This window comes from Rattus norvegicus, chromosome 20 (genome assembly GCF_036323735.1).
Source record: "Rattus norvegicus strain BN/NHsdMcwi chromosome 20, GRCr8, whole genome shotgun sequence".
Taxonomy (NCBI): Eukaryota; Metazoa; Chordata; class Mammalia; order Rodentia; family Muridae; genus Rattus; species Rattus norvegicus.
Window position 1 is genome coordinate 4841404 of NC_086038.1, and position 26842 is coordinate 4868245.

Here is a 26842-nt window from a genome sequence, read left to right on the forward strand (position 1 = left end):
ACTAAGTTAATAGATTCCAAAGGCCTTTTATTTTAAAACTCTATTAGTCATTGCCATTATGTCCCTGTAAAAGGAATTAATATTAATACAAATGTAATTAATGAATTAATGTGATGACTGTGTTTATTTAACTTTTGTTAGTCCCCAATAACCACGCAGAGAAACCAAGATTTATTTCAAGCTGCACCTTGAAAGCTGGGCAGTTAAATGATCTACAATAACCCCTGTGCCAATCTGGCTACCTCCCAGCCCTGTCCCATGATCCTTGCATATTGTTATTGATTATTGATCTGGCTCTTTGGGCTTCGGATGTTTCTTCTCATGGTATCTTCTCAGAATCTCCTGTCCTTGAGCACACCTCAATTTCGCCCCTGCCTCCGCCCCCATCTCCTCTCTCTGGCTGGCAGAAGTTCTGCCCTATTCTCCTTCTGCCCAGCCTTTGCATGATCAGCATTTATTGACAAGGCAGAGACTACATGGTAAGGGTTGCTTACACGGATTCCGGACAGGAGATTCTTGGTAGAAGCATTGCAATGCCCTGACCAGATTGAAACATGAATACGAGAGCAGAGAAGGCAGCATACAAATAACACAAAGGTAAACTCGGCACAGAGGGTACAAAAACATTGTGCCTCCATTTCTCCTTTTTTCCCTATTACGAGGCTCTCTTTTCCTTGTAAGAGTGTACCACATACAATGATAACAATTGTGAAGATTACCAGACGTGGCTTACATTAAAATGTCCAGCTCATAAGGATTTGACAATTTGGAGAAAGTATTCTGTCATCTATCCTGTATCGGTGAGTTAGAAGTTTGTATCTAAATCTTTTCGTTTTTATCCTCACTCGTATTGCCATCCTAAAAACATCTTCTTAGGCCTAAGAATATCTTCTTAAATCCTAAACAACTTAAGCATAACTGAGGGGCTGTAACTATGTAGTCTTCAAACACATCAGAGACCTGGGAAGACATAAATATTATCTGGGTATGCAGGAAGTGCAGACAAGCAACTTCCAAAACTACAGAAATGACAGAGACATAGGCTGTCTATTTAAAGACCAATTTTTATTTTATTTATATGAGTACACTGTCGCTGTCTTCAGAGACACCAGATCCCATTACAGATGGTTGTGAGCCACCATGTGGTTGCTGGGAATTGAACTCAGGACCTCTGGAAGAGCAGTCAGTGCTCTTAACCACTGAGCCATCTCTCCAGCCAGACACAGGCTGTCTAAACAGTCACCCAGAATTGTCTCTATAAAGTTGGAGCCTCCATCTTCAGCCTTCTGACCCTGGCAGACCCTTGGCTAAGCAGGAGTTACGAAGGACTTGCTCACCTGTCTTGGCAGAGCTTGGCAGTCGACTTCCCTGCATCTGTTTGTCCTTTCTGGACACCATTTTGTCTGTAGATGAAGTTAGGGCATTTTCTTTGCCCAGTGGCTAGCTTGCGGTAACTGAAGCATCCCTGTGTGGAGGTTTTTCGATGCTCCTCATCTCCTGTAAAGTGGGATAGGTGTACTGCCAGGAGCAGACCTGTCCCGTTGCCAAAAAGGTTTTTAAATAATGAAACAATGTTATAATGGTACAGTCTGCAGATCTCTAAGGGTTTTGAAGAAAATCTATCTACCTATCGTCTCTATGTATGTATCCATTTATGTATGTATCTATGTATGTATCTATCATATTGCTGATTGTCAAACATTGTTTATTTGTAACTACTTACTATCTGAATGACTTTGAAAACACCCTGCTGTGATTAACTAACCTAGTACCTACCATGACCATGAGTTTGATTGCCTGACTATTAACTTGTATCTCTCATCCATCCCTAACAGTTTGTAATAGCAGCTTTCAAAGGGACTAGAACTTTACATTGTGCCTTAAGGCATTTGGATAATGCAAGGGAGATACAAAAACATTATGCCTACAGCTCCCACCCAGAGTTGGGGGGGGGGAATGGCTCACCAGGGGTCTTAGGCTAGCCCAAGATAAGATGATTTGTCTCTGGATTTGCAGCATTCCAACCCCTCTACATCACTGCAGTTCTAATCAGTCTTTGCAGACATGGCTTCTTTGCAGGAATTCTCATTGATACCTGGAACTCTGTGTAGATCAGGCTAGCCTCAAGCTCACAGATACACCTGCCTGTGCCTCCCATGTGTGGGATTAAATAGATTAAAGGGCATCATGAGAAAGAAACCTGATTGTTTCATTCCCTGCTGAAACACATTCAAGGCTGTTACACTGACTTAAGTTCAAGCTATAACCTTGACCTATTTTGCAAGGCCCTGTTGGGGGTGGCCTCACCTACTTACTCCCCACTCAATGGACTCTAATGCCAGCCCTGCCCTGCAGACGGCCTTGGGGTTTGCTGAGCTCTGACCTGAAAGCTCCTGCCTCAGTCTCCCCTAGTTAGCTCCATGTCACACTCAGACCCCAGCTTCTTCACGTAAGGTTTGAAGTCTTCCTTCTCGACTCAAATCTCCTCTACAGAAGCCTTGGGTTGAGGCATAGCTTCCTGCGAGGCACTGGCAGAGTCACACCTCTGCATATGCCCCTGGATGACATAAGATCCCTGAGGGCCATGGCCATGGATGTAGGTCATCAGCTTTGCCCTCCCGAGCCCAGCAGTGGATTCTCTACAAACAATGTTTGCATAAATGTGTGCATGCCAGGGTCTGGGGCAGGAGGATCTAGACGTTCTGGGATTTCAGAAGGGATGGACAGGTCAAAGGTCACCGCCCCCTTGACTCTTAGAAATAGGATGGTTTTTCCCCTCTCTTTCCGCCATCTTGGTGCCTGCTGGGAACAGGACCTCTAAAAAAAAAAAAAAAAAAAAAAAAAAAAAAAAAAAAAAAAAAGAGCAAGTATGTCTGGAAGGCTGTGGTGCAAGGCCATTTTTGCTGGCTACAAGCAAGGAACACAGGTCTCTTCTTAATTTTTTTTATTAATTTTTTTTTTGGTTCTTTTTTTCGGAGCTGGGGACCGAACCCAGGGCCTTGCGCTTCCTAGGTAAGCGCTCTACCACTGAGCTAAATCCCCAGCCCCTAATTTTTACTTATATGAGTAGAGTGTAGCTGTTTTGAGATGCACCAGAAGAGGGCACCAGATCCTATTACAGATGGCTGTGAGCCACCATGTGGTTGCTGGGATTTGAACTCAGGACCTCTGGAAGAGCAGTCAGTGCTCTTAACCCCTGAGCCATCTCTCCAGCTCCAGGTCTCTTCTTAAAATTGAAAGTGTTTATGCCCATGACTCCCGGAGGCAAACCAAACAAAACCAGAGGGATATGGGGAAGAGTAACTCAGGCCCATGGAAACTGTGGCATGGTTCGTGCCAAATTCCGAAGCAGCCTTCCTGCAAAGGCCACTGGACACAGAATCCGTGTGATGCTGTACCCATCCCGGATTTAAAGTAATGAAGAGTAAATAAAATAAAAGTATATTTGAGGGGCTGGGGATTTAGCTCAGTGGTAGAGCGCTTACCTAGGAAGCGCAAGGCCCTGGGTTCGGTCCCCAGCTCCGAAAAAAAGAACCAAAAAAAAAAAAAAAAAAAAAAAAAGTAGATTTGAAAAAACAAGGAAGAAAAGAAATAGGATGGTTTTCTAAAAGCACAGGGTGTACACTTGCCTTCTGAGTCTCCAGGTGACAGTTTATGTTACGGGGGGGAGGGGACGTTCTCAAAGGCTCGCGCCGACCATCAAGGAACACGAGCTTCCGTTCTGTTTGTGCTGTTAGAGCCAGAGGAGCAGAGCTCCTAGACCAGGGAGGGTGGTGAGGGGCTGTGGTCCTCAGAGGAAGGGAGGGCTGGATAAGGAGGGACAAGGCTAGGCTATGGTGGGGACAGAAGGTACAGAAGCAGTGTCAGGGAGGAGTCGGATGGGAGGGCAAGAAGGCGCCAGCTCACGTGTTTGCTGTTAGAGGCTGGATTTCGCCCAGTTCCTGGGATGGATGCTAGGACATAGGCTCAGCTTCCTGTTCCTCTGAGGAGTGGGGAGTGGTGGGAGAGCAGGCCTCAAGCTCCTGTGGCCTGCGGCTGTCTGCCGCCACACTTCCCATTCTCCTTGGGAGCAGGCAAGAGGACGGCAAGTTCAAAGCCTGTCTGAGCTACAGAGTGAATCCAAGGCCAGTCTGTGCAATACAATGAGACCTCATCTCAAAGTAAGAATTTGTGTGCACGCGTGTGTGCGTTGGGGATGGAGGTGACCTTGAGCTCACCAGTGTGGAGAGAGGGCTCCACAGTTAAGAGCGGTGCTACTCTTACAGAGGTTCCTCCAGTTCTGAGGGACCCAGCGCCCTCTTCTGGTCTGTCAGTGCCACATTTATGTACTTCGGTAAAACACTCCTACATAGAAAAGACAAACAAACAAACATCATGGAAAGCAATGGGTTGTAGCTCAGTGTTAAAATGCTTGGCTGTGGGCTCAGGGCGCTAATATCAAACCCCAGTAACCTACATTCCCAACACACACACACACACACACACACACACACACACACACACACACCACACGACACACACGCAGTCTCATATCCTCAAACACACACACACCACACACACACACACCACACATGACACACACACAGTCTCATATCCTCAAACACACACACACACACACCACACACACGACACATATGACACACACACATACACTCATATCCTCAAACACACACACACACCACACACACACGACACATATGACACACACACACTCATATCCTCAAACATACACACACACGCACACAGTCTCATGTCCTCAAACATACACATACACACACACACACACACACACACACACACACACACAGCACAAGGCTGGGGATGAGGCTCAACGTGACTCATTTCAAATGCACGAGACCCTGTTTTGTTTTGCTTTGTTTTGTTTCCCCCTCAAGTACAGCAAACGCAAGTAAGTGAACATGAACTAAAAGTTCAGAACATGGACAGGGTGGAGAGACAGCTCAGAGGTTAAGAACCCTGACTGTCCTTCTGGAGGATTCAGAGGCCCTTTGTGGAGGTTCACAACTGTTTCTAACTCTAGTTCTGGGGAACCTAACTCCCTGTCCTGGACTCTACACATACTGCATGCATACATGCACACACATACATGCAGACACAACATTCATACATATGAAACAAATAATGTTAAAAAAGCATCTGTAATTGTGCATAGTATAAAATGCTCGAGAGTGACAAAAGCTGCTAGAAATATATGTGCTGATGTCATATTCTCTATTATTTCATAATATACTATTTTCTGAAGTATAGCTACCCCAGAAGTTGAGGCAGGAGGATTGTGAATCCCAGACAAGCCAGGGCCACATAGTAAGTCCCAGGTCAGACTGCAACGTACAGAGAACCTGTCTCACAAATCACAAGTACACACATAAACGCGCTATAAACACGGGCTGTGTCATACCAGAATGCCCTCACAAGCCCATGCTACTGTGCCTCCTGATGGACATACTGCACACACGATGTCCAGATTCTATGCACCACATAACCACATGTGCAACACAGGCCATATCATGTAGGTTCACAGAAGCACACTGTATGTTCACATCACAGTTTCTGGAACGTATCCAGATGTTAGATGATGAATGACCACATGTGGAGGTGCCACAGCAGTGTGATGGGTAATCTTCATCGCTAGCTGGATGGAATTTAGAGTCTTTGCGAAAACGGCTCTGGGCACATCTAGAACGCATTTCCTGAAAGGTTTAAACTGAGAGAAGACTCACTCTGGATGTGGGTGGCACCATCCACAGGAAGGGTCTTGTACAGAATAAGAAGGAGAAAGCAGGCTGGGCGCTAACATCTCCAGACAGTAGACTCAATATAACAAGCCACCTCCAGCTTCTCCAGTGAGCCTCACCGATGTGGTGGACTGTATCCCTACAGACTATAAGCCAGGATAAACCCTTCCTCCCTAAGTTGCCGCTTGTTGCATATTAAGTCACACTGATGGGGAAAGTAACTGGATTGGTTACTTTGTGTTGCTTGATAAAACATCACCCCCATGCAACTTACAGAAGGTTTATTTGGAGCATAGGGTTCGGAGAGTTAAGAGTCCATCATCATCGTGTCAGCAAATGCCAGGCGTGGCAGCAGGACTGTCTGAGAGCTCACATCTCCAACCATGCTCCGAGTGACATCCTTCCTCCAGCAAGGCCCCTCCTCCTAAGCTTGCCCAAACAGCACCAACTGGGAACCAAGTATTCAAATGAGCAAGCATATGGGGGTCATTTTATCCAAAGGACCACAGTAACTAATACAGTGACACCCAATCACTCAGTGCAGATATGGGATCTTCCAGTCAGCAGCTGGTTGTCACTGCCACAGGAACCTGGGCAAGAAGGCTTGGTTCTCCAGAGTCACCCAAGGCAATGCTGGTACCTGTCAGGACAGAAAATGGCCTTTCCAATGACACGGCTCTCCTATGTGCAGTAATGCAGGGAACCTTCAGGAGGAAAAGACCAAACCCACTGAACTCCAAGAAGATCAATGAGATTGCTCAAGGGATAAAGGCACTTGCCACCGAGAGTGGCTGCCTGAGCTTGATCAATGGAAGCCAAAAATGTATTTCAAAGCCAGTCTGGTCTACAGAGTAAGTTGTATGAGAGTCAGAGCTCTGAAGACAGAACTTGTCTGGAAAAAGAGAATTAAAAAAAGAAAAGAAGGACTAGAGAGATGGCTCAGTGGTTAGGAGCACTGACTGCTCTTCCAGAGGTTCTGAGTTCAAATCCCAGCAATCACATGGTGGCTCATCTGTAATGAGATCTGGTGTCCTCTTATGGTGTGTATGAAGACAGCTATAGTGTACTTATATAGAATAAATCAATCTTTAAAAAAAAGAAAGAAAGAAAAGAAACTGCAACAGATCCTTTCTGTGCAGCAGCCTAAAGAAAGCAGCATCCTTAGGTCAGTCAGGGGGAAACCTAAGAGCTTCAAGTTCCTAGGGAAAACACAGCTCTTAGGATGGATGAAGAGTTCATGGACATAGGTGCTGTAGGTTATCAGATCCAGTGTCCCCCTCAGCTGTGACTTTCATGTCCTACACCTCATCAGCTCATAAGTGTGAGTGAAGGTCAGAGAGGGAGTGAGAGGTCACAGATTGATAACTTCTCTCACACACTCTCATTATTCTGTGGTATAGTTAATTACAGGTCCCCTCCTACCGTGATTTGGTCACTAAAGCAGCTGCACCGGGGAAGTGTGGACATAGGGTAAGTGCAGTGTAGCACAGGGCACTGTGCTGTCTGTGGTCTCCACAGGCTTCTCTTCCCTGTGGACAACGGGGTCTCCTGTGCTGAGACAACGACCCAGGTCCACATGGACAATCTCAGGACTGGGAATGAAGATCCTTGTAAAACGCACCCACCTGGAGCCACAGATGCATCTTCTGGGAATAAACACAAGGAGTCTGGGTCTAAACCCGAGGTTGAGAAGACAGATCCTGAGGGAAGAGGCAAAGTCTCCTCTTTACAGATGAGAGTCCTGCACTCAGGCTTGGCAGTGTGAGCTGCCCATGCAGGTGAACAGAGCCTGGTCTCTGTGGGGTCTGGGTGGGGCTTGCAGGCCAGCGCCTCCTCTTAAAGGAGAAGCGTCTCTCCACCGCACCCACAACCCCTTGTGTTGTGATTGTATTCCCGGAAGTGGCTTTTCTTCTAGAAGACTCCAGGGTCTGACTTCTGAAGAGAAGAAGGAAAAAGAGGGTGGAGGAGAGGACACAGAGAACCTGGCCTGCGGGTCTCTCTTGGTGTCCACACAGCTTCTGGGGCAGAACTCAGAGACACCATGACAAACAGGGCTCTGCCCCACAGCCCAAGGTTCAGGCAAAGTCTGAGTCCCCAGGCGGTGAGGTCAGGGGCGGGGCTGGGGATTCCCCATCTCCCCAGTTTCACTTCTGCTTCTAACCTGTGTCAGGTCCTTCTGCCCGGATACTGATGACGCGCTGGCAATTCTCACTTCCAAGGGCTGCCGCGATCCCTGTGAACCAATCAGCGTCGGCCAGGATTATAAAGTCCACGCAGCCCGCGGGACTCAGCGGCGTCCGGGATCTCGATTGGGGGCGATGGCACCCCGCACGCTGCTCCTGCTGCTGGCGGCCGCCCTGGCCCCGACCCAGACCCAGGCGGGTGAGTGCGGGGTCGGGAGGGAAATGGCCTCTGCGGGGAGGGGCGGAGGGGGGGCATCGGGGAAGCCGGGTCCCCGCGTCGCACACCAGACCCCCGCCCCTTCTCCACCCGCGTCCCGAGCCCCGCGCCCTGCTCCCCGCCCGGCCCGCGCACCCGCCCGGGGTCCCGGGAGGAGGTCGGGGTCTCACTGCACGCCGCCCCCAGGCTCACACTCGCTGCGGTATTTCGACATCGCTGTGTCCCGGCCCGGCCTCGGGGAGCCCCGGTTCATTATCGTCGGCTACGTGGACGACAGGGAGGTCATGCGCTTCGACAGCGACGCGGAGAATCCGAGGATGAAGCCTCGGGCGCGGTGGATGGAGCGGGAGGGGCCGGAGTATTGGGAGCGGCAGACACGGAAAGTCAAGGAAAAGGAGCAGATTTTCCGAGACAACCTGAGGACCCTGCTCCGCTACTACAACCAGAGCGAGGGCGGTGAGTGACCCCGGGTCGGAGGTCACGACCCCTCCGGGTCCACACGGCCAGAGACTTCCGGGTCCCAAGTCCGAAATTGGGGAGCAGAATCGACGCGGGCCGGTTTCCCTTTCGGTTTGAAGGCGTCGGCTTCTGGCCCGGCCGGGGCCGGGGCGGGGCCGGGTCTGACCGCGGGGTCCCGCAGGCTCTCACACCGTCCAGAGATTGTCTGGCTGTGACGTGGGGTCGGACGGGAGCCTCCTCCGCGGGTATAATCAGCACGCCTACGATGGCCGCGATTACATCGCCCTGAACGAAGACCTGAAAACGTGGACGGCGGCGGACACAGCGGCGCAGATCACCAAAAACAAGTGGGAACGGGATGGTGAGGCAGAGAGACGCAGGGCCTACCTGGAGGGCGAGTGTGTGGAGTGGCTCCGCAGTTACCTGGCACCCAGGAAGGAGACGCTGCTGCGCTCAGGTGCGGGCGCCGCGGGCTTCTCCTCCCTCTTCCCTCGTCCTGGGGCTCAGTCCTGGGCAAGAAGAAACCCTCAGCTGGGTGATGCCCCTGTCTCAGAGGGGAGACAGTGTCCCTGGGTCTCCTGATCCCTCATCACAGTGACTGCACTGCCTCTCCCAGGGCCCAGCCTTCTCCCTGGAGAGTTCTGAGTCCCTCTCAGGAGGGAAGGAGAGAATTTCCCCACTTAACAGCAGGAGCTCCCTGCTGTCAGCCATGGCCTCTCCCAGGCCAGGTTCTCTGCCCACACCCACTCTCTGAGGACACTGACTTCTGTCCTGCTGAGTGTGTCAGCCCTTACACCTCAGGACCAGAAGTCTCCTTTACCTCAGAGGAGACATGGGCTCCACTACACTAGGCTGGTTCCCCCAGTTTCTAGAACTTTCCACAGAATACATTCTCACAGATCCCTCCCTGATGTGGGGTTTGCCTCTCTTCCACACCCCATTTCTCTCTATTCCTACAGTGGAGAATGGTCCCATGAGCCCTTGTGGGGTACCCTGGAGGAATATAAATTGTGGGATTTCTTTTTCTCTTTTCTGTCTCTCTTTTTTTTTGAGCTGGGGACCGAACCCAGGGCCTTGGGCTTCTTAGGCAAGCGCTCTACCACTGAGCTAAATCCCCAACCCTTCCGTCTCTTTTTCTTATTTTTTACTTTCCTTTTTTTTTTGAACAAATTATTTTGTTTCTAGTCAGTTTTTTGCTGCAAACACATATTAAATCAATTATTTTCCATTCCCACTTCTGTTCTATGACCACCCATCTCATGCTATAGAACATCACATAAGGACGGCCATGTTGACCCACTGGCTCCTGTGGATTCCCTCTTAGCTTCTGAGTCCCTCAGGAAAGTGTGCAGTTCTGTGCTGAGGGCACCAGCTCTCCCTGCAGCTCACTAGGGAGATGACAGTTGAAGTGTCAGACACACAGTTCAGTGTCATCATTGATTTAACTGTGTCCTGTGTAGATGTCAGTTTGTCTTGTTAACTGTGTGATTTCTTAAATCTTCCACACAGATCCCCCAAAGGCACATGTGACCCTTCACCCCAGACCTGAAGGTGATGTCACCCTGAGGTGCTGGGCCCTGGGCTTCTACCCTGCTGACATCACCCTGACCTGGCAGTTGAATGGGGAGGACCTGACCCAGGACATGGAGTTTGTGGAGACCAGGCCTGCAGGGGATGGAACCTTCCAGAAGTGGGCATCTGTGGTGGTGCCTTCTGGGGAGGAGCAGAATTACACATGCCTTGTGGAGCATGAGGGGCTCCCTAAGCCGCTTACCCAGAGATGGGGTAAGGATGGAGCCTTCTGTAGACCCTGAGCTGGTCAGGGCTGAGAGGTGGGGTCATGACCCCCACCCTCATTTCTTGAACCTGTCCTTCCCAGAGCCTTCTCCATCCACCAACACCAACATGGGAATCGATGTTACTTCTGTTGTTCTTGGAGCTGTGGCTGTCTTTGTAGTTTTGGCCATCATTGGAGCTGTGGTGTGTGTTGTGAGGAGGAGGAGGAGGAGGAGAAACACAGGTAGGAAAGGGCAGGGTCTGTTTCCCCTCAACTTCCTTTAGAAGAGCGCTCTACTCATTAATGGGAAGCACAGCCACACCCCTCATTGCTGCTGTCTCCAACTGGGTCCTCTGTCAGTTCTGGAAACTTCCTCTGTCAAAATCTTCCTTGAACTCTCACAGCTTTTCTTCTCACAGGTGGGAAAGGAGACTACACCCCTGCTCGAGGTTAGTATGGGGGCAGGATTGTCCCTGAGGTTATTGGAGTGAAGCTGAGATGTTGGGAGCTCTGGGAATCCATAGTAGCTCCTCCAGAGAAATCTTCTGGGGGCCTGAGGTTTTTTTTTTTTTTTTTTTGGTTCTTTTTTTCGGAGCTGGGGACTGAACCCAGGGCCTTGTGCTTCCTAGGCAAGCGCTCTGCCACTGAGCTAAATCCCCAACCCTTGGGGGCCTGAGTTTTATGGTGATATGAACCCATACATGTGCACACACATATACACAAACACATACACATATACATATACATATACATATATACATATAAATATACATATGTTTGGTTTTACCCTAGGCAGGGACAGCTCCCAGAGCTCTGATGTGTCTCTCCCAGATTGTAAAGGTGACTCTGGGTCCAACTGGGGAGGGTCAATGTGGACATGATTGGGTTTCAGGGACTCCCAGAATCCCCTGGGAGTGGAGGGTTGTTGGGCTGTTGTCTTCACAGTGATGGTTTGTGACTCTCGTTCTGTAGCATGAAGACAGCTGCCTGGAGTGGACTGAGTGACAGACGATGTGTTCAGGTCTCTCCTGTGACACCCAGAGCCCTCGGTTCTCTTTAGACACCAGTGTCTGATGCTCCCTGTGATTCTATGGCTTCTGTGTGAAGGACTGTGGAGCCCAGCCCGCCCTGCACACCAGGACCCTGTCCCTGCACTGCCTGTGTTCCCTTCCACATTCAGCCTTGCTGGTCCAGCCTGGGGTTCAGGGGTGGGGACATCTGCATCCTGTCCCCCTGTGCTACCCTGAGCTGCAGCCCCTCACTTCCACCCTGAGAATAAGAATCTGAGTGTGAACTTGATTGTTCACATCCTTGACACAAGTGTGGATGGCTTTTTAAATTACTGGATGGAATACTTAGGGGTTTTTTGTTTTGGGGTTTTGCTTTGTTTTGTTTTGTTTTTGAAAAAAATAATTGGCAGATGGAGAAGCTTCCAGAATCTGTGTCACTAAGCTGTGTGTGTCTGGTGGGACAGGGTGAGGCTGTGGGAGCTGAGTGTGGACAGGGCTGTGCCCTGGTGTGCTCAGTCAGTTCTCGTCTTTGATGGGCTCAGGCCTCAGCTCTGTCACCTCCAGGCTGTGCCCTCTCCATCACTGTGAAGACATGAGGAAAGTCTGTGATCACAAGGACACAGGGAAGGCCAGAGCCTTGTCCTGTCCCAGGATTATGAGCCCCCAGGGCTGAAGATCAGAGACTCAAGTGGGGTCCTCTAAAGTGCAGGGTGCACAAGATAAGTCACTACATTTCCTCCCACCCACTTGATTTAGCTGCTAATGATGGGGTCGGGAAGCTGCCCTGGGCTCTCCCTGTGGCCATGCTGCTGTGGTGATTTCTGCTTCTCCTCTCCAGTGTCAGGGAACTGAGGTGCAGGATGTGCCTTTTGTTGAACTCTCAGGAGCACATCCCCAGCTGAGATAGCTGGATTAGACTTTTCAAAACCTATTTTTAATAATGGAATTCTTAAATGCATAACCTCCCTTCTAGTCCACCACCCATGGGAAGTTGTGGAAAAGATGTTTTATGTGGATACTGGAGAGGTGGGCCTGTTTAGAAATGGTTCTCTGGGGCAAATTAATCTGCAGCTCAGTTCACAGGAATCAGCAATGGCTGGTCAGTTCAGAAGAAGCAAGGAGGCTGAGCTGTTTGCTGTGTAGTAGTTCCTGGGGGCAACGCCAATCTCTAATTGACAGTACAGCAGCCATCCAGGTCAGTAGCATCAGGATTGCAAACAGGAATCATCATCGGTGCCACAAGCCAGCAGAAACTGCCAGGCTTCCACCAAATCGGCATGAGTCAGCAGGACTGAGCAGGACCAGCAGGGAAGCCAAGAGAAGTTCTCCTGTCATGTGTCCTCTCACGTGTCTACCTTATCATGACATCCTTTCATCTGTGTTTGCTTCAGCAAGACATCATCCGACTCAACTGACTTTCCAAAGAAACCAGAAGTTTCCACTTGGGCTGGAGAGGTGGCTCAGTGGTTAGAGCACTGACTGCTCTTCCAGAGGTCCTGCATTCAATTCCCAGCAACCACATGGTGGCTCACAACCATCTGTAAGGAGATCTGATTCCCTCTTCTGGTGTTTCTGAAGACAGTAGTGTATATGTATAAAAAATAAATCTAAAAAAATTATTAAAAAAAAGTTTCCACTTAGTGAACAGCGATGCTTCTCTCTCCTGTAACTTGGGCACCGCCCCCTGAAACTTTTGTACTCCTGGACTCTCTTATCTTTCAGCAACTTGTGTTCTGGAGTTAACTCCCTGAAGTCTCTTAACATCCGTTCCCAGCTCAGTGGACCTGGGTCTTGCATCTCCAACTTGGGCATGCAGGATGCAGTATTCCCCATAGTCTGTCTTAAAGTCTTGTTCACAGGCCTGTGGTTGCTCTGCCTTTGGATGGCTCCATATTGCAGGAGACCAAGTCCCCCTCAGAGGCCTGAAACCATTTAAATCATCTCACATGGGAGGCAGAAGCTGAGGTAAAAACCTGACAGCTCAGGGGCTGGAGAGATGGCTCAGTGGTTAAGAGCACCCGACTGCTCTTCCAGAGGTCCTGAGTTCAATTCCCAGCAACCACATGGTGGCTCACAACCATCTGTGGAGAGATCCGATGCCCTCTTCTGGTACATCTGAAGACAGCTACAGTGTACTTATATATAATAAATGAATAAATTAAAAAAAAACAAACCTGACAGCTCAGCAAGGAAACTTTATTTTCTTAACTATATAGGAGATATCTACTTAACAAGCCTGATGCTACAACTAAACTCCAGCCCTTCAGAAATCTCTGTCTGTCTGTCATTCTTCTGAGCTGCTCTACCCTTCTCTTGGGCTCCTCAAAAGGCAAGTGGGCTCCTGAGCTTTCTTGCCTAGATTTCCTGTGTCCTACCTGTTGCTTCTCTGAGGTTCCTGCAAACCCAAAGAGGAAATCTCCATCACTTACCTGGTTCTTCCATAGAGGCTCTTCCAAGCTGAGAGAGAGAGAGAGGAGAGAGAGAGAGAGAGAGAGAGAGAGAGAGAGAGAGAGAGAGAGAGAGAGAGAGAGAGAGAGAGAGAGAGAGAGAGAGAGAGAGAACTCTGTCAACGGTGCGATTTTCCCTGGCATCAGACCCATGGGTTAAGGTGGGACATCCTTCCCAGATTAGCTGACTTTTGCTGAGGTGCCATTTCTGTGGGGGCTGCTGGGTAAAGGGAGGTATGGCCACCGTGGACAGCTCTCACAGTGTAAGGCTGCAGGCTGAAGCCTGGAAAGAAGGTATGGCCACCAGGGACAGCTCCTGCGATGGCTGCAGGCTGAGGAGACATCATGCAGGTGCCAATTTAACAGGATTTCCTCCATTTTGGACAGCTCCTGTGGGACATTATACTGAGGTTGCCCATAAGCTGGAACTGGAAGGAAGGGCCTGCTGCCACTTTGACGGATTTAGCTTTAGGGACTACAATAAGCCAAGACAAACCCTTCCTCCCTAAGCTGTGTCTTGTCAGATATTAAGCCACCGTGATGGAAAATGGAACTGTATTGGTTCCTTTCCTGTTGCTGAGATAAAAACACCATGTCCAAGGAAACTTATAGAAGGTTCATCTGGGGATTAGGGTCCCACAGAGTTAAGAGTCCATCAACATCATGAGGGCAAGCACCAGGCATGGCAGCAGGACTGTGTGAGAGCTCACATCTCCACCGCTGCCCCAGTGACATCCTTCCTCCAGCAGGGCCCCTCCTCCTGAGCTTCCCCAAACAGCACCAACCGGGAACCAAGTATTCAAAGGACCAAGAACACGGGGGTCGTCTTATCTGAAGGACCACAGTAACTTATACAGACAGTGACACCCAAGCTCTCAGTGGGGTCTTCTGTGTGTGGTGCCAGGGAAATATTAAGATCCCCCAAATCGGGCTGGAGAGATGGCTCAGCGGTTAAGAGCACCCGACTGCTCTTCCAGAGGTCATGAGTTCAATTCCCAGCAACCACATGGTGGCTCACAACCATCTGTAAAGAGATCTGATGCCCTCTTCTGGTGTATCTGAAGACAGCTACAGTGTACTTATATATAATAAATGAGTAAATCTTTAAAAAAAAAAAGTTCTAAGATCCCCCAAATCCAGACAGGAGCTGATCTGAGGTAATCACAGTAGGGCCTTCTTCTTTGAACCAGCTCAAGCCAGCACACTGTGTCCTGTAGGACAGTTTTGGTGAAGAGGAGCCCTGGGGCTCACTGTATCCCCAATAAGTAAGCAGTAAGTGTGGGGGAAGTGTGCAAGCGTCTAATTGGGAAGTTACTACGGCCTTTGACATCATTGGCTGGTGCTGGGACTCATAAACTTAACTTCTGCTTCCCTCTGCATTGGTGGTCGTTGGACAGGGGATGGGCTTGTAACCGGGGGATGCAGGTTTGTCGGGGGTGTAACCTGGAGACACAAGTCCTAATGGGGGTTGCCTAGGGACTGGGGCTAGGCTCGAGTTTTGTTGGGAGGTCACTTGGAAACTAACGCTAGGCACCAGCCTGTTAGTTTGCCTGAGTTCAAGTTCTCTAAAATGGAGTCTGGATTGAGGCTTTGGCCTCTCCCAGCCATAGCGGGCTGACACTGCCACAGGTGGGGCCTGGGCCGGAAGGCTTGGTTCTCCAGAGTCACCCAAGGCAAAGCTGGTACCTATCTGGCCAATAAATACTTTTTCTAATGTCATGGTGGACATCTCTTGTATGAGTCAAGTCCAGGAAGGAAGGAACTTTCCAAAGGAAACCTTCGAACCCAATGATTTCCAAGGGGACCATCGAGAGGGCTCAGAGTGTAAAGGTGCTTGCCACCAAGCTCTGCTCCCTGGGTTTGATCCACAGAAGCCACATGGCGAGTGGAGTGACCTGAGTCCCCTAAGTTATCCTCTGAGCCTCACACGTGGGCGTCGTGACACGCACAGCCCTACACATCACAATTAAATCAGTGCAATAAGAAGGAACCATGCTGGTTTCGTGTAGGTTGATGTCCTTATGGAGGTGAAGGCAGACACAAGATCAAAGAGGCCTGTCACTGGACAAGAAGAAAGGGAGCTAAAACAGGTTTTAGAAGGAGAGGGGGGAGCAGAAAGGGAGAAGCAACATGGAGGCAGACTTAAATGATCCTCACCACACATCTCTATGTAGACACAGGTTGTTATGAATATTTCTTTAGGGATGGATTTCTATAGGCAGATTTATCTTGTCTACATGGGCAGATTGTATCCTTATCAATCAGATGTGAGTTAATTGTGTGGATGCATTGTACATTGAGTGTTTAACACATAAACCTGGGTGTTGGGTTGCAGTCTGTTGAGTGGTGATCTCACTGGGTTGTTGGGAGAGTGAGCAGAGTCCCTGACAGGAAGCTGTGCTAGGCTATGGAATGCTTGGGGCTAGCGTGGTGTGGGGCCACCCTAGCACAGACCGAGGAATGGGATGTGTGTGTCAGGCGTGGTAACAGCCCGCCAAGGGGACAGCGTGTGAAAGCGGCTGACAGAGTGCCACACCCACTCCAGTGGAGTCCGTGTGATGAAGCTCTTGTGCTTCGTTTCTATCCAGAACAGAGGCCTGTGCCTGGAATGGCTTGGCCTCCTGGAGGCCCCTGGCAGTCTCCCTACAAAAAGATGATGACTAGGGTCTATGCTTGCAGTGGAGGTGCCTTCTGTGTTCTAGCCTTGGTGATCTTAGCAACTTTAAGCTGTCAACAATATCTGATTTTAAGAATATAGCAGTGTGGGAAGATGGTCATGTACCTTTAGATGTCTCAGGAACTGAAAGTTCAGAGACGGAAACGTCTCACAACATGATGATCCTGATGAACTCAACAACTGTGATGAATGCAACTGCTGCACCCATTAGTTCCCAGCAAATAGGAGAGAAATTAATTGCAGTTACTAACAACATGACTGTTCCAGAATAGCCTTTTCCCCCTTTTGGAAAAGTTTTGTTTAGCATGATTCAAAATAGTGATGATTTTTTAAGAAAGACCATAGACAAGTTCCAACAAATTGAACAAACTTATCAAGAGTTAACTATGGTTACAAAAGTTTCCTTACTATTCTGAAGGGCCATAAATAAAGAGTTTAAACTTTATTATGACAAAGGTAAATGATGAGTGCATACCTGGTGCCCACAAGTCTGGCAGTATAACTGCAGTGTTCTAAACTATTGTTTGCAGCTGAGAATTGTTTCCTAGACTGTATGGTTAGCTTTCCTCTTTGCAAGTGACATTTGATGGGGTAATGAATAAGAGCTGGACGACTGCCAATTATGAGGTACCTGTTCTAACTGCTTAAATCTATGCCAAGAAGTAAAGCGTTTTGCAGCAGCACACACCTCGAGTTTGTGTCTGTCACGCCGAACCGTTCTCTACCTGAAATCAAAGTCTTGGTCCCTCTGCTAACACACTCCCCTGGGTGATCTGCGGCAACAGAGAAACAGCTAGAGTACGCAAATCCGCATGGAGTGGGAACTTTCTGGAACTGGTCATGAGCTTTATAATTATACCATAACTGTTTCGTGTTCAAGGACACAGAAACACACGTGTGTAAGTTGTGTCCTATTTGCCTCCACACTTTTCAGTGGGGAATTTTCCTGTGTCCAAAACCCACGTTGTGATGAGAAGGTGACAGAAGGATTAAAGGGCAACCTGTGCAAGGACAACCATGGGCATTTTCAATATTTTATGTGTTACGTGTTTACACTATTGCTGTGTGGTGTGTGTGTGTGTTTGTGTGTGTGTGCATTGTGTGTGAATCAGGGCAATCCCCAGTGGTGGTTGTGTTGGGGGGTGGAGGGAGTCTGAATATAGCCTTGGGGAGCCAGTTCTCTCTTTCCATGTGGGTTCTGGGGGACTGAACTCAGGTGGTCGGACTTGGTGGCAAGCCCTGCCACATGGGTCACCTCACCATCCCAGCCTGGGTGCCCCTGCCCTGTTTTTGGAGGTCTTGAGGAATTGAACCTGGGACCTGTGGTGTACAAGGGGGGGCACTCTAGTCACTGAACCACATTCCCAATGTTTGAAACAGAGTCAGCAGACAAGGGTTTTCTGTTATTTCAAAATCCCATACTAAAGCTTGGGTTAAAGATGGAATTAGAGCCTACCTATTAACAACAGACATGGGTGGAGTACAAGAAACACTTTGGTGGGCTGGAGAGATGGCTCAGTGGTTAAGAAAACTGACTGCTCGTCCAGAGGTCCTGAGTTCAAATCCCAGCAACCACATGGTGGCTCTCAACCACCTGTAATGCGATCTGATGCCCTCTTCTGTGTGTCTGAAGAGAGCTACAGTGGACTTATATAGAATAAATAAATAAATCTTTAACAATAAGTAAAGAAAAGAAAGAAACAAACAACACTTTGGCAGCACAGCCAACTGATCTGAGGACCTAATCTAGGAGAACCAGGCCTGAAATGGAAATTTCTGGTTTCTTTGGAGACTCGGTTGTGTCCTTCGATGTTTTTCCTGGAAACTGTCTTAGGAGAGGATGTTTTTTGCTGAAGCAGACACGTGGTGTTTTTCTGGAAGCTGCCTGGAAAGGGGCATGGAATGTTTTGCTAGAGCTTGAGAGATGTCCTCTTGAGAGAACTAGTGGTGTTGGGAAAGGGTCTAGTTATAACCCAACAGACCACGGACGACACTGTGTGGCTTTGGTTCCCCTCGCCACTCTTTGTGGGTCGTCGTTGGACTTTGCTGAAGCCGCTCTTCTCTGACGACGCTGATGCCTTCTTCCCTGATCATTTGCCATGACTTTGTAGAGAGAAACAAACCAAAGAACTTCTGGTGGTGTCCCGGCAGCTTCTTCCTGCTTCTGCAGACTCAGGCCGATGGGTAGAGCCTCAAAGTTACTTCTGGATTGAACTGCCAATGCTGACCCGTGTGAGCTCAGTGCTGGTATCCTGACCACGCAGATTGGATTCACACCAAAGAACTATTTCAGGACAGATGCACATCTGTTAACCTTTCCTCTCTACTACCTCTGGTGGGTGGTAGGCTAGAAGAGAGGTTAAAATATTTAAGTAAGCTTATTAAAGTAGGTTTTGAAAACTCGAAGCCCACACAGGGCATCTGGAAGGATCCATGTGTGAGTTATGTTACCAGTCCTTGCTTGGTGCTGGAGGACATCAGACTGAACACTGTGGGGACAGGTTGGGAAGCTCCTTCTCTTGGACTCTGTGACCCTGAGGAACCCAGGGCTTCTCCTGTACAGACTGTCTCTGCAGGGTAGTTGGGTGGCTGATACCTGAGTGCGGCCCTGTGCTGCAGAGAAAAGAATCACAGAGCCAAGGCATAAAAATATGCTGAGTAAATTCGTGGAGCTGGAGAGGTTGTTCAGAGGTGAAGAATGCTATTGCTGTTCCACAGGACCTGGGTTCAGTTCCCAGCTCTCACCGACTTGTAACTCCAGCCTCAGAGGGGATAGGGCGCCATCTGCTGGCGGCTTGGGGTGCTCCATGCATGTTGTGCACAGACATACATGGAGGAAAAATACCCTTATACAGAAATATATTTTTTAAAAGAACGAAAAGGAGGAGGGAAATATGATTTCGTTAAAGAAAGAGATCCTTGAACAATATTGGGGACACTACCGCATGGAGGAACACCTACCAACCCTACTGCAGGGCTCTAGGGTCCCCTGCACTAGATTTATACACTGGTCTTAGAGATTCAGCAATGGAAGGGAAAAATCGACACGACTCCCCCTACAGAGTGGCCCGTGATGTTACTGGTCTATGCAGCCTGTGTGTTCGCCCAATTATGCTGTTTTTGTTGTTATGTCTTGTAGCTCAGGGTGACCTTGAATTCTCTGTTTAAGATTTATTTATTATGTACACGTTTTGCCTGCACACATGCCTGACTGCCACAAGAGGGCGCCAGATTCCTGAGCATTCAACTCAGGACCTGTGGAAAACCAGTTGGTGCTCTCAACCTCTGAGTCATTTCTCCTGTCTGGAACTTGAATTCTCGATCCTCCTGCCTCACCTCAGCATGCCAAGTGTCAGGTGTGTGTGTGTGTGTGTGTGTGTGTGTGTGTGTGTGTGTGTGTGTGTGTGTGTGTGTGTGTGTGTGTGTGTGTGTTCAGGGGAGGAGCCAGAGGTGCAATCTGTGTTTCAGCCCGAAGATCATAAGGATCAGTGAAAGCCACAAAACAGAGGATTTGGGGCTGAAGTGGAAATTCCTGGCTGCTTCAGTATGAAGAGCCTTCCCCAGCTTTCAAAGCTCCCAGCCACTTAGGTGATCCAGACCTGGACAGGCTCCTACTCGTGTGTTCTGCTGCCGCCTGGCGGCTATGAGCGGTATCGCAGCTCCCAAGAGTCCTGGGGACTGACTGGACTGTGCCAAAAGTCCCTCCAGACTGCAGGAACTGCTTGCTGGTCTGAGGCTTCCAATGTCCCCGAAGCTGTCCGGGTCACACTGAACAAGGGCCACAGTAAGGAACCGGATATCCCCTGCACAGTCCCCGCATCAGAGCGTTAGTTTCTCTTTCTTTTGTTGTTGCTGTGGCCCTGGATGTGAGCTCCCACCTCCTGACCCTGTCCTCACTGAGCTGCACACCTGCTGAGGTTGATGGGACCCACCCCATGAAAGGGTTCCGGGATTCTTTAGGATTAAATGCCTTCAATCCCAGTCCTCATGAGGGCGGATCTCTGCATTGTTCCACCACATAGCAAGTTCCAGAACACCCAGGGCTGTGAGGTGAACCCAGGATCCTGGGAGCCCCAGAACTGGCACCTGGAGGGGGTGGTGGGGGAGGTGGGAAAGTTGTGACAAGTGAGAAAGCAGCATGGATTCCCAGGGCCAGGTCTCAGTGAGCTAAGGGTCCCCCGCCCAGTATAGCCCTGGGGTGTCTGGGGTAAAGGAAAGAACCTCAAATTACCCTTTCTTTTCCTGACAGCTTCTTTCACCTGAAGTTTCCTCCCATGCTGTAGATGGGACGTGGGGACTGCTTCCTGGCACTCACCTATGTCCCAGCTCTTTACTTTCAGGATGGGATTCAGGCTGGCCTTGGGCTTATTCTGTAACTGAAGCAGCCTTTCCCACCAGTGCCTCGGGCTCCCAATTAACCAGGACTGCAGGTCTACAAACCAGCCTGGCTTCTGTTTACGACTTGGTCAAGGTTCCAGGTGATGGTGGTTAACACCTTTAGTCCTAGCCCTTGAGAGGCAGAGGCAGGAGGATCTCTGAGTTTGAGGCCAGCCTGGACTACAGAGTGAATTCCAGGACACCTGGGGCTACACAGAGAAACCCTGTCCCCAAAATCAAACAACTTGGTCAAGGATGTTCCTTCACTCTAGAACCTGTGGGTCATGACCCCTTTGGGGGCCAAAGCATCCTTTCACAGGGGTTGCTTAAGACCATCAGAAAACACAGATGTTTCTATTACTATTCTTAACAGTAGCAAAGTTATAGTTATTAAGTAACAATGAAAATAATTTATGTGGGGGTTACCATGAAGAACTGTATTAAAGGGTCTCAGGAAGGTTGAGAACCACTGCTCTGGAAACTCCATACAGAGGTGGGGCAGAGGGCAGTGGGAAGGGTCTGGGTCACATGGACATGACAAGGTCTGTTTTGGAACCAGGTCCACCCCTGCCTCGACACATGGGTGCAGGTATTACAGGCCCTCCACTCTCAAAGGAGCTGTGACAGCCACTTAGAGGACAACACAGACAATCTCAGAGTCTGTGTGGATCTTTCCCATGGTAGCCCTCAAGACAGTGCACAAAGCTATCACATTCCCAGGCCTGTGGCATGTGCCACCCTCCTGGAGAGGTACAAACAGTCCTCACCTGAGCAGCTATGCCACCCCTGGGCCAGAAGCACCAACAGTCCTCGGGCTTCGACCCCACCCTCTTGCTGCCCACCAGGAACTGACTGGGTCTACAATAAAGAGACGCCGGAGAGTTCAGAGGCCCAGGGACAAAGAGAGGACACGTCCCAGCACACACACACAGGCCCCTGCAAAGCAGGACTGGTTGTTTCGGTGTGCACACACACACACACACACACACACACACACACACACTCACACACACACACAGGGCTATAGTGCATGCACACGCATACATAAATAGCTACAGTTTTATTTTGCTTCTAAGCTGCCTCTCTGTCATTCCTGCAAGTCCTAAAAGAAAATCCCATTCCATAAAGGCTCTTCAAAGCTAACAGAGAGAGAGAGAGAGAGAGAGAGAGAGAGAGAGAGAGAGATCTTCCAAAAGTCCAATTACTTATAAAAAGTATTTAATTCTTCCCTTTGCTGAACCATGTCACTGCCGTGGGAGTTGGGGTTGGGGGTTGTCCAGGGCAAGCCACTAGAGGCCCCAATATTTCACCTTTCAGGTGGAAGGTAGCACAAGGCCACCTGCTGACCTTGCCTCAGGTCATAGAGCAAGGACCACAGGACCTCTCCCAAGCACCTTGCCTTAAAATAAGCAGGGTCTTTCCCTTCTTCAGCCTTCTTATCTGTGGGGAATTCAGAGGCACCCAAACCACACCAAGACACATATCCTGGATCTGCCAAATGTGGTATCTACTGAGGATTTTATATTTTGCTAACCATTAGGTTTTCTATGTATAAAATATTCTGTGACATGGGCCTGTCAGTGGTTAGGAGCTGAACATTTCTTGTCTGGACTTTTCTGGCTGACAGGGGAGGGCAGTGGCTGGTCAGGCTCTCTCCTTTGCTCATTCTGGGTCAGTGGCCATGGTTTTCAGAGGACCTCCTGGGTCAACCCTGAGCTTTATGACTTTTGATGCAATCTAGAGCTTTTTGTGTCCTGTGTAAATATAAACAAATCAGCATCCCCAACACCATAGATGTGCTGACTTCCATTCTGATGTTAACACATCCTTGTAGTATATAGGGTGATTTAATTCCACAGTTTTTCCCTTGATTCATTGTCTCTTGGTAGCTGTTGTTCCTCTCCTGTTAATGATCAGAAAATCCAAAGTTAATGGAGCACACTGTATTCTACCCCTGGGGCCTTTATTGTCTCTTTTTGTCTTATAGGTGTGTTCTTTAAGGTGTAATTGGGTCTTTTCTACTGTTTGCCCTGCAGAATTGTGTGGTGTAGCTGTAATGTGCTTTGTAATGAGGGAAGAATTGCTGCATCTTACTGGAGACGTATGCAGGGCACTGTCGGTCCTAGTTTGTACACCTATTCCCACCAGAGCCATGCCTTCCAGTAAATATGTAATTACAGAGCCAGCCTTTTCAGAACTCAAACCATTTGCCCATTGGAAGCCTGAGTATGTGTCAATGGTGTGGTGCAAGCCTTAGGCTTCCAAATTCTGCAAACTGAAACATATCTATCTGCCAGATTCCATTTTTTATTTACTTTGTCGGTGCCCTTAGAGTTACTTCTAGTGTGCAATGGAGTTTGGTTGTACAAAAAACAAGTAGGACATTTCTTTATAAATGCCTTGGCTTGTTGCCAGGTTAAAGAATTTTTTTCTTTAAACATTAACTGTTAACATAGTGGGTTTCAGGAACATCTGAGGCTCCTAACACACTCCTTATGAATAATCAGTCATTTCCTTCATTCCCTCTGCCAATGGCAGAGGCAATGGTATTCTGGAGGCTTCCTACCAATTCTGTGGACTCGGCAAATTGGCAGATTGGAGCGGAAGTTTTAGATATGTTAACTGATACAGACACACATGGAGTTTGGTAAGACAGATTCACATGGTGTTTTCCTGAGCTGTGGGAGGACACGGGAATTTTGGAGGGAGTGTAACAGGACGCCATGGACAGTGATGGTGGACATGCATAGCTGGTTGTGCAATGCTTCATTGGTCACAAGTATTTGTCTTCACTGCTACCTCAGTCTTTAAGGCTGACCCTCTTCAGCTGGCCCCATTCTCCCACCATTGGAGCTGCCACTCTGCAGTTCCCTTAGGTGTTCTGGGCCATGGCGCCCCCTACCTGCCCTTTGCTCACCTTCCCTTCAGAGCTGCCTCTCCCACAGCTCCTCTAGGCCCTTGTGGGTTTCAGTGCAGTTTCCTTAGGCCCTGCAGGGCTACTCTGACTTTTCTGGTCCTCCCTCCATCCCTCCACATTCAGACCTGTAACCCTGCAACTTCCTTAGGCCCTGCTGGGCTACTGTGACTCTTCCTGCCCTCTCCGACCCTCTCATGTTAGAGACGCCTGTAACTTGCAACTCTAACCCAGGAACTCCTCTAGCCCTTTCATGGCTTCTGAGACCCCATTCCCAACCCTTTCCTATGAATAAGATCCTTTATGAGAGCTTGGTTCTCATTCCACTTCTGTCTTCTACAAAAGTTCTGGCACCAGGCACCTGGGATCTCCTGGGATGAGCATTAATTTGGATCAATATGCAATAGAGCCTGGTAAGTCTGATTATTTCTTTCCCCAGTGTATGGTTACCCTGGTGAAAACCAGTAGGTCCCACTAGGAAAGGACTGGAGAAAGGCTAGCAGAATACATTTTAGATATTTTATAAGGGACTTACTCAGGGTCACCTGGCCATTCATTCATTCAAGGAGTTCTGCATCTGCAAACTGTCTGAAGGTTAGAAACTGATTCATGGGACGAGATGCTCTTTTGTCACTAGTATGTAGCATTTCTCTCATTTCTTGACAATTTTCCCAATTACATGATCAAAGAAATATTCATTAGGCTTCTGTGGTGATTTGATTAAGAATATTTCCTGGGGTTGGGGATTTAGCTCAGCGGTAGAGCGCTTGCCTAGGAAGCGCAAGGCCCTGGGTTCAGTCCCCAACTCCGAAAAAAAAAAGAACCAAAAAAAAAAAAAAAAAGAATATTTCCTGAGCCTTGGTTGTGCAAACCCAGAATCAGGCAGATCTCTGAGTTGGAGACCAGCCTTGGGTACAGAGTGAGTCCCAGGGCAGCCAGGGCTACAGGGAGAGACATGTAGCTGGTGTTTGTTACTTTGTTGGTTCTTTTTTTCCCCACCCTTTATCCTCCTTGTTTCACCCCCTATGACTAGAGAGGAAAGAAGGAAGGTAGAGAGAGAGAGAGAGAGAGAGAGAGAGAGAGAGAGAAAGACAGACAGACAGACACAGAGAGAGAGAGAGACAGAGACAGAGAGACAGAGAGACAGAGAGACCTGTCAATCTAATTCCTTTCCAACAATTCTTCCCGTCTTCCAGCCCAGCCCCTTCTAATGTTTCTTTCAACCCTTCCTCCCTCAATTCCCTATCACTGCACTTAAACAGTCCCTTCTCCCAGTTTTCCCAATGACAGCAGCTCCAGACTGTGACAGCTGTTCGGCCTCTCTGCTCTGTCAGCTCCTCCTGGCTCCACTGTCTCCCAACTATGTCTTCTGCACCAACTGCTTCTCCTCTCACTCTGCTCGTCCACTCCTCAGCCTCAGCCTCAGCCTCAGCCTCAGCCTCAGCCGGCTTTTTAATGAACTATCCTGTTCCTAGAAATTCAGGAGGCAACGAAGTTAAGGTCCCAGTGTCAAGCAGTTCTAACAGCTAAGAATTCTAAAGGGCCAGCTGAGTAGAAACTGGGAACCTTTTTAAGAGTCAGGTGCACAAGACAAACCGCACTACAGAAACACAGTCTTAAAATATATATATTGTGCCCAGTGTCTCCAGCCACCACATACTCGCTTGAACTTGAACTTAAATCGCCACATGAAAGAACACACAATACAATGACCTCTGATCCAATTGATAAGATATAATTGCCCACCTAGATATACAAAGGCTTGTACACATCCATCCCTTAAGAATATTCATAACAACCTGTAGATGTGCAGAGAGGAATCTTAACATCTGTCTCCATGTTCTCTCGGCTGCCTCTCTCTTCTCTTCAGTTCCAGTCTCCTCCAATCTAAAACTAAATGTTTCCAAAGTCGATCAGATAGTAGATATATGGAAACAAGCAACATTTGCCTATTTTGATAAACTAGAGATAGATAGGGAGTCTTTGAAATCTCAGACGTCTACAGGATATGGCATTCAGAATGTTTTATGAACACAAGGCTTTCCGTAACAGTGAGGCACGAATGCGCCTGGCTGCACCACATTCTAGTTCAGAGAGGATGGAGGGCATCGAGGAACCTCCATATGGAGTTTGCTTCAAATGTGGCAAAGCTGGGCACCAGCCAAAACCTGCCCACGTTTCACCTGCAGACTGCATGCTGTCCTAACAGGGGACAAGCAGAACACAGAGGAAGATGACTGTGAGCTTTGCCAAGACAAGTCGGGGAGTCCTTCAATATCGCTGCTCCACAAAGATGTCCACCATACACTGGGCCAGCAGCCTGAAGCTGGATGCCTCAGCACTGCAGGAGAATCTTGGGTGGCTGTCCAGGCAGCCAGCAATGTCTGCCATTTCTGCAGCTTTTGAAGCTGCTTACTCTGCACTTCCTGATTTCTCAGGGAACATTTATCCTTCTCAGGTCACTGACGGGGAGGAAGACTGGATAGCTACAGTCTCACAGTAACTGTAAGCTGTTTAAGATTTAAGAAAATGATTTATGTCTAGGAAGATATTTTCAGGTGGATAACATCAAATTACAATGGAAAGGGAATTAGGCAAAGAACTTTGGACTCAGGACAGATAGGACTTTGGATTCACAGGAAAGATAATAGTTTCTCAATGGTTGGCAGATACAAAGGAACTAGACGTTATGAGTGTGATTCTTATATTTTTAAAATTAAGAATTAATTAAAATTCTTATTTGTAAAATTAATCCCTCTTAATTAAATAATCAAATAAATACATAATAATTCTTAATGAAGAATAATTGTTAACTCTTTATAATTATGTTTTTACCCGTGTCCTCACTGTGTATAGTTGATGATGTCAGAGAAAGATTTGCCTTTTATAGGACTAACAGGGACAATGTTGAGATAATGTCGTTGTGCCCTGTGTGAGGAAGCCTCTCCGTCCTACCCTGCCTACCTAAAGCACCTTCTGAAGGATGAGATACAAAGCCTATGTCCTATAGCCAAGGAGAGCTGAG

At 48.5% G+C, this 26842-nt stretch overlaps 1 protein-coding gene, 1 long non-coding RNA gene and 2 pseudogenes across 5 annotated transcripts; 1 reads left to right on the plus strand and 3 right to left on the minus strand.

Moving 5' to 3' along the window:
* Positions 1-3048: 3048 nt before the first annotated feature.
* Positions 3049-8057, minus strand: LOC120098897 (uncharacterized). Of its 3 annotated transcripts, XR_005497620.2 has the most exons (4): positions 7918-8057; positions 7382-7691; positions 6031-6396; positions 3049-4344 (listed from the first exon to the last, which is right to left on the minus strand). It is a non-coding gene; the product is annotated as an uncharacterized LOC120098897 (long non-coding RNA). The 3 variants fall into 3 exon arrangements; XR_010060971.1 differs by having other exon boundaries at positions 3049-6204; XR_005497618.2 differs by having other exon boundaries at positions 3049-6396.
* RT1-A3 (RT1 class I, locus A3) lies at positions 8007-11830 on the plus strand. 2 transcript variants are annotated; one of them, NM_001008830.2, is made up of 8 exons: positions 8048-8138; positions 8343-8612; positions 8797-9072; positions 10125-10400; positions 10495-10635; positions 10812-10841; positions 11185-11232; positions 11365-11827. In NM_001008830.2, the coding sequence occupies exons 1-8, from the start codon at positions 8075-8077 to the stop codon at positions 11367-11369; spliced, it is 1110 nt and encodes a 369-aa protein (NP_001008830.1). In that variant the 5' UTR covers positions 8048-8074; the 3' UTR covers positions 11370-11827. The 2 variants fall into 2 exon arrangements, with proteins under 2 accessions (XP_038954604.1, NP_001008830.1); XM_039098676.2 differs by lacking the exon at positions 11185-11232 and having other exon boundaries at positions 8007-8138; positions 11365-11830.
* On the minus strand, positions 20690-21826 carry Sacm2l-ps2 (Sacm2l-ps2 pseudogene; annotated as a pseudogene).
* Positions 21922-21982, minus strand: Sacm2l-ps1 (Sacm2l-ps1 pseudogene; annotated as a pseudogene).